Source organism: Crocodylus porosus, unplaced genomic scaffold (genome assembly GCF_001723895.1).
Source record: "Crocodylus porosus isolate Cpor-Errol unplaced genomic scaffold, CroPor_comp1, whole genome shotgun sequence".
NCBI lineage: Eukaryota > Metazoa > Chordata > Crocodylia > Crocodylidae > Crocodylus > Crocodylus porosus.
The window spans coordinates 7,718,105-7,725,275 of NW_017728924.1; the positions used below are offsets into that span (position 1 = coordinate 7,718,105).

The following is a 7,171-nucleotide window of genomic DNA, read 5'->3' on the forward strand; positions in this document are numbered from 1 at the left end:
GGGCAGGGGCGGGTGGCTCCCGACTCGGGGGAGGGGGATCCGGGCAGCCACATTCCTCCATCCCTTGTCTCCAGGCTTCCCCGGGCAGCTCCTCGTGTGTCGCTCTCATCCTTTTGCAGCCGAGCGTTTAAAATAGGTAAAATCAGCCCAGCAACACTGCCGGCGCAGCGCACGGATCCAGCCCGCTCCCTGGCTAGGGGACGAGGTGGAGATGCGCATCGTGTTAAGGACGCTGCTCGTTCCCGATGTGCCTTCCCCCTCCTTCCTTTTTCCTTTTTTCTCTCCCGTGCTCTGCCTCGCGCGTACCTACATCGGGTCCGCTGGGGTGTTCAGCATCCTTTAAATGCACAGTGTGTTTGGCGTCCATGCGTGGCGCGGCGCTGATACGGACGGCGGCAGGACTAGGGAGATGCGGGAAAGCTGGAACCGACTTTGGTTATCCTACTTTGTTAGCGAGGCATGTTGGAGAGAGAGAGAGAGAGAGAGAGAGGAGGGTTTTTGCAGAGCCTCGCGTTTCGGCGCGTCTGCGTGTGCCTGCGTGGGTTTACATTCTGCGTTTGAGAGGATAGCTGCCTCGTATTTCTGGTCGGGTCGTTAAAAAAAAGCCTTCCCCGTGCTGCTTTCGGTTCAGTGTTTCTAGCTTATCTTGAATGCTCGTCAGGGACGGCAGCTCGGCGGAGTACAGCTTTTAACCCAAGCGGCTTTCTGGAACGATGACAACTGAAAAAAAAATACATTTTCTCTTCTCTTTCCTTCTTTCTTTAGATTCTCTCTCTTTGTTCAGGAGCGTAAGGTTGCTTGCTGAGCACAAGAAGATGTTTCTGTGGCTCTTTCTGCTTTTGTCGTCCCCAGCTGCTTCTACAAATGCAGATGCCGACACCTCCGTGGAAATTTGCAACGTGTGCTCCTGCGTTTCGGTCGAGAACGTGCTGTATGTCAACTGCGAGAAGGTCGCAGTCTACAGACCAAATCAGCTGAAACCCCCTTGGTCTAATTTTTACCACCTCAATTTTCAGAACAACCTGCTCATTATTCTGTATCCAAATACATTTCTTAATTTCACCCATGCAGTGTCCCTGCAACTGGGTAACAATAAATTGCAGAACATCGAGGGAGGAGCCTTCCTGGGTCTCGGCGCGCTAAAACAGTTGCACTTGAACAACAATGAATTAAAGATTCTCCGAGCCGACACTTTCCTTGGCATCGAGAACTTGGAGTATCTCCAAGCTGACTACAATTTAATCAAGTATATTGAACGGGGAGCCTTCAATAAGCTTCACAAGCTGAAAGTCCTCATCCTTAATGACAATCTGATTTCATTCCTCCCTGATAATATTTTTCGATTTGCTTCTTTAACCCATCTGGATATACGAGGGAATCGAATACAGAAGCTTCCCTACATTGGCGTTCTGGAGCACATTGGGCGAGTCGTCGAATTGCAGCTGGAAGATAACCCCTGGAATTGTACCTGTGATCTCTTGCCTTTGAAGGCATGGCTGGAGAACATGCCCTATAACATCTATATTGGGGAAGCTATCTGTGAAACTCCCAGTGATTTGTATGGAAGGCTTTTGAAAGAAACCAATAAGCAAGAGTTATGTTCCATGGGAACGGGGAGCGATTTTGACGTGCGCATCCTGCCTCCTTCCCAGCTGGAGCCTGGGTACAGCGCACCTAATGGCCACACGACGCAAACATCAATGCACCGATTAGTCACCAAGCCCCCGAAAACTACAAATCCTTCCAAGATCTCGGGAATTGTAGCCGGCAAAGCGCTTTCCAACCGCAATCTCAGTCAGATCATCTCTTATCAGACCAGGGTTCCTCCTCTGACTCCTTGCCCCGTCCCGTGTGTTTGCAAAACGCATCCTTCTGATTTGGGATTAAGCGTCAACTGCCAAGAAAGAAATATAGAATCGATGTCTGAACTGGCACCGAAACCTTTAAATGCCAAGAAACTGCATGTAAATGGCAACTACATTAAGGACGTGGACACCTCAGATTTCATTGAATTCGAAGGGCTGGATTTGCTACATTTAGGCAGCAATCGGATTTCAGCAATCAAAGGGGAGGTTTTCCGCAACCTTACAAACTTAAGGAGATTGTACCTTAATGGCAATCAAATTGAGCGGTTGAGTCCCGAAATATTTGCCGGCCTCCACAATTTGCAATATCTGTATTTGGAATACAATGTTATCAAAGAAATTTTGGCAGGCACCTTTGACTTAATGCCCAACTTGCAGTTACTCTACTTGAACAACAATCTGCTGAGAAGTCTGCCAGCGTACATTTTTGCTGGTGCTCCCCTTGCCAGACTGAATCTAAGGAACAATCATTTCATGTATTTACCTGTAAGTGGCGTTCTTGATCAGCTAAAATCTCTTACACAAATTGATCTGGAAGGTAATCCGTGGGACTGTACTTGTGATTTAGTTGCTTTAAAACTCTGGCTGGAAAAGCTCAATGAAGGAATTGTGGTGAAGGAATTAAAATGTGAAACGCCCGTTCAGTTTGCTAACATTGAACTGAAGTCGCTCAAAAACGAGATCTTGTGCCCTAAACTTTTAAACAAGCCGTCTGCGCTGTTCACGAGTCCTGCTCCTGCCCTCACTTTTACTACACCCCTGGCTCCAATTCGGAGCCCTCCCGGTGGCCCCGTTCCCTTATCCATCCTGATCTTAAGCATATTAGTCGTGCTCATTCTAACCGTCTTCGTTGCTTTTTGCCTCCTCGTCTTTGTGCTTCGGCGCAACAAAAAACCAACCGTAAAGCACGAAGGCATTGGGAACCAAGAGTGCAGTTCCATGCAACTGCAGCTAAGAAAGCACGACCACAAGTCGAACAAAAAGGATGGACTATGTGCAGAGGCCTTCATCCCTCAAACCATCGAGCAGATGAGCAAAAGTCACACCTGTGGCTTGAAAGACTCGGAAACAGGCTTCACGTTTGGTGATCCCCAAGGGCAAAAAGTCATTCTGAGAAACCTGAATGACAAGGAAAAAGATTTGTTGCATGTGGATACCAGGAAAAGACTTAGCACAATTGATGAGCTGGATGAGTTGTTCCCTGGGAGGGATTCCAATGTGTTTATTCAGAATTTCCTTGAGAGTAAAAAAGAATACAACAGCATAGGAGTCAGTGGCTTTGAGATCCGCTACCCTGAGAAACAACAAGACAAAAAAACCAAGAAATCGCTAATAGGTGGTAATCATAGTAAAATTGTAGTAGAGCAAAGAAAGAGTGAATATTTTGAACTAAAAGCTAAACTTCAAGGTTCACCTGACTACCTACAAGTCCTTGAAGAACAAACGGCTTTGAATAAAATATAGGTCATGCAATCTTATTTCCTACAGAGGACATTTATTTAATGATGAAAGTGCCTTTTGTTGACTTTTAACTTCCAAATACAATATAATATTGGTAGGCATAGAGGCAGGTGTATCCAAGGGTGTCTGATTAACTGTAGCTGCATCTGGTTTGTCAAGTAGAGGAGAAAGTCCTTAATAGATTTTACTACATAAAGCTCGTGCCCTGTGGAATCCTGTAGGGATACTGCAAACTCTATTGCCAAAGGGATGCTTTATACACATATTACACTGAATTTAACCTCAAGAGGCATATATGTTTTGTACCTTAAATGCAAAACCTTCGTCTCCTTGTGATTTGTTAGAGCAAACACAAGAAAACTGGTACCAGAGTTTGTACCTCAGCTGGGTCCTTCATCTTGCACGTGGATTAAGGTGGTGGAACTGGAGCAATCCTTTGATTTGTGGTGTTGTAATGGCACTGTTTAAAGATTATCTGAAAAGTAAAAAGCATGCAAAGAGAGAACATTCGATAGTATGTGTAAATTGGTTACATTTATGGCCTGCATCTTGAAACCACTGGATTTATAATGTTAAATTGTGCAAATATTTGTTTAGAATATACCATGCATTACATACCTATGAAATAAATCTGACCACTTGAAGCATACCTGTCTATATATAAAATTAAAAAAAAAAAAGAAAGAAAAAAGTTCCAACTGACGTCAACAGCATTTGTGCGATTTGAAGAAAACATTCGACATTTATGCAGAATCTAATGTATGACTCAAATCCAATTAAGACTAGAGGTCCCTCTCAGTTACATGAAACACCTACAACCCCAAAAGGTTGTCCAAAATTTTCAAAGTGCTTACTGTGTGAGCGTAGCAGAAATTATTTTTGTAATATAATTCATATTTATGAAATACTTTGTATACTAAATAGGAAGATATGTACTCCTTATTATGTATTTAATATGCCTGACTTGTTTTCCTGATCACAGTGCATTAATCATTCAATATAAATTAAAACAGAACAATATACCAAACAGAAACTGGTGATGAAATGTATAGCGTTATCTGGAATTACGTGATCAGGTCTAATGATAATAATAAAAATCGTTCTGTACTATTCTTGTGAAATTAGCATATTATCTTATTTCAGATTTGTTACCAATGGTGCATTTTAAAATAGAGAGTCATTAGTTTTTTAGTATTGTGTCTCAGGCAATTATTTGCCATCAGTTGTCTTGCTTTTCAGGGTTCTACAGCTTAATCTAAATAGTTTTCACTACAAGTATTTACAGGAGTTAATGAGTAAGGGTAATACTTTACATGTATATGCATCGATTTTCCATTCTTCTCTATCTGGCGGCTGTCAGTCAGATAATCGGTCAGAACAGTAAACCATATGGCAATTGTGTTTCTTAAAGCCACGTTGTAAAATGAATATAGTGATCTTGGTTCAGTCCAGAGTATTTTGTAGTCTGTATCTATAAAGAGTAAAAAAAATTGCCTTTGTGGAAGTTGAATCCTGAATTGTTAAAAAGCAAACTGGTTAGGAGAATGGAAAATAGACCTTTTTTTATTTTACTGAGAGATGATAACTTCAGGTCCAAATGGGCATATTTTGGTAAAACGTCATACAGAAAAACAATGTTACTAGACTGAGCCAGAGTCCAGTGAAGTCCACATGAATTTCTCCGTTGACTTCGATGAGCATTGGCTCAGGTCTGCCATCTAACTTGCCTCCATAACCTTTTTTCCCCTCCACCTTTTCTAATCAATGCATAAATCAATCAAGCTGTAATAGGAAATAAACATTAATGTTTTTCATGCATTTCAAGTGGCAGATATTACAGCAAGGCCCAATATCACCACTGTGGTTGAGGCTGTGTCAGCATTTTCCATGGTAAACCTCTAATTTCAGGGCTTTATAACACTGCTGTAAAATTTTATTCTGGGATGGTATTTGGCATACAGCCTGGAGTAATTTTTTTAAAAGAAAGTTTTAAAACACTCAGTGCTTCTTTACTTAAAGAGAAAGCAAAAAAAGTCTTTCAGCATCCTTTGTTTATGCTCCTATGATTTGAAATAGGTTTCTTTATTATTATAGTATTATTATTTTTCCCCTGATTAGGAATTTAAGATTTTTTTTTTTTTTAAAACAAGCAAATGGCCAGGTTGTTTATCTTTGAAAAAGCTGCTACTGTCCATGCACAATAACTCATTTCATCCAAAATGTCATAGGGATTTTCAGGATCCGGTTACTATGCAGTCCTGGTATAAAAGGTACCTAGCTGCCTGTTGACATGATACACTGTCTGGGGCTGTGAAGAAAGTGTTTTAGTTTATTGCGTCAAGAGCCTGTGGGTTAAGGCATCTTAAAGATGCACTGACATGATAGAACACAGTGGCTCCATCAGCAGTCTGAGGATAATGGGTCATTGCGACTCTGCCTCTGCTCAGTGCTACCCACCTTTGCGAATGTGTCAAGGTTCACTGGGATTTGTCAAGGCGCAAGGCTTTTACTCACACTTCACTGCATCATGTTCTCTCTCAGACCCTTCAGCTGAAAAGACCCGTCACAGCTTTCATTTATTAAATACATACTTTAATGCTTTTTAAGTCACGTTAAGGTCAGATTTTTGTGGGTGACTTTGACCTGAGTTAAATGAATGGTTGCGAAGGGTGAATGCACCTTCGGATTGGGTTCAGGTTCCCCTCTTTTACAGGGGGTAACCTGTTCTCTGTATAAGGGAGGAAGTACTGTACCATCCTTATCTTTTAATTGTACTTTTAAACCCTGGGCTAGTGATGCATTTGAGCACATGCTTAACTCTAATCCCATGCAGTCCTGGTAATCATGAGCTTAAAGTTTAGCCACTGCTGCTACTTAAGTGACTTAGGCCCCTGCTACATGTTATACCTATGTCTATAGCTATATCTGTCTGTAGATAGATAGATAGATAGATATTACACAATCAGCTGGTTATGCAATAAATTTAGACCTGGCACACATACAAAGAAATGATCATGCCATAAACATGTCTGCCCAGCTATGAAAAGAGTCAACCAGCTACAGAGTTAGTGCTTGAAAATACGTAATGACTGTATATCTGGTTTCTATCCAGCTTTAATTTGAATATGGGACAGGGCCTAATCGAAGGGTAGTTTTGTCATGGACTTCAATGAGAGCGAGCAGAAAGGCATTGCTGCGTATTACCTCGCTAGAGCCCAGTTGTAGAAACTTGTGCTGATGATCGCTTTCCTCCTCGGAGTTGTCCTGTGGACTGCATGGGGCTCGGTCTGATGAGCGGAGGCTCGCCGACATGAAAGGAGTTGCATATTCTGGACCTTACCGTGGGTTGCATACGGGCTGCAGTACCATGGTACAATGATGTGATTGAAAGAATGCGGAAGCGGGCATAACACTGTATTTCTTTGACGCTGTTGGCTTGACACTACCCGTAACGTTAGTTTGTTTCCTGCAGTGTCACAGGACAGGGTATGTGTCTGGATAACAGCTGTAGTGAAATGTTCATTCAAATCAAATGCTGCTCTATCCTGGAAAGGCACTTATCCAGTGCTGCTAAACAGACCAGACCTGTCTTCATTATACTGGAGTTGAGTGGGTGGCCATGCTGTTAAAATGGCTGTAAAGACACAAATGCAGCAGTGCAGCAGTGGAGATGTTAAAATAATGTGTTGTGTTCATTGTATTATAAACAGGTTTACATTATTTTTTTATGGAGTCAATAAAATGTAATGATTTCTTTGAAAGAAAGAAAAAAAAAAAAACAACCTTTATGGTCAAAGTTTATCAAAAGGCAGCCATTATAATTCAGCAGCTCAAGACTATAAGTC

General features: G+C 41.9%; 1 protein-coding gene across 1 annotated transcript in view; it reads left to right on the forward strand.

Annotated features, from left to right (window-relative positions):
* The window catches only part of SLITRK4 (SLIT and NTRK like family member 4), a 7,959-nt gene extending 1,708 nt beyond the window's left edge, over nt 1–6,251 (forward strand). Inside the window, exon 2 of the mRNA XM_019540280.1 lies at nt 766–6,251. Within this exon, the coding sequence (XP_019395825.1) occupies nt 816–3,329 (2,514 nt within the window). The 5' untranslated portion in view covers nt 766–815 and the 3' untranslated portion in view covers nt 3,330–6,251. The remainder of the gene's footprint in view (nt 1–765) is intronic.
* Nucleotides 6,252–7,171: the final 920 nt, after the last annotated feature.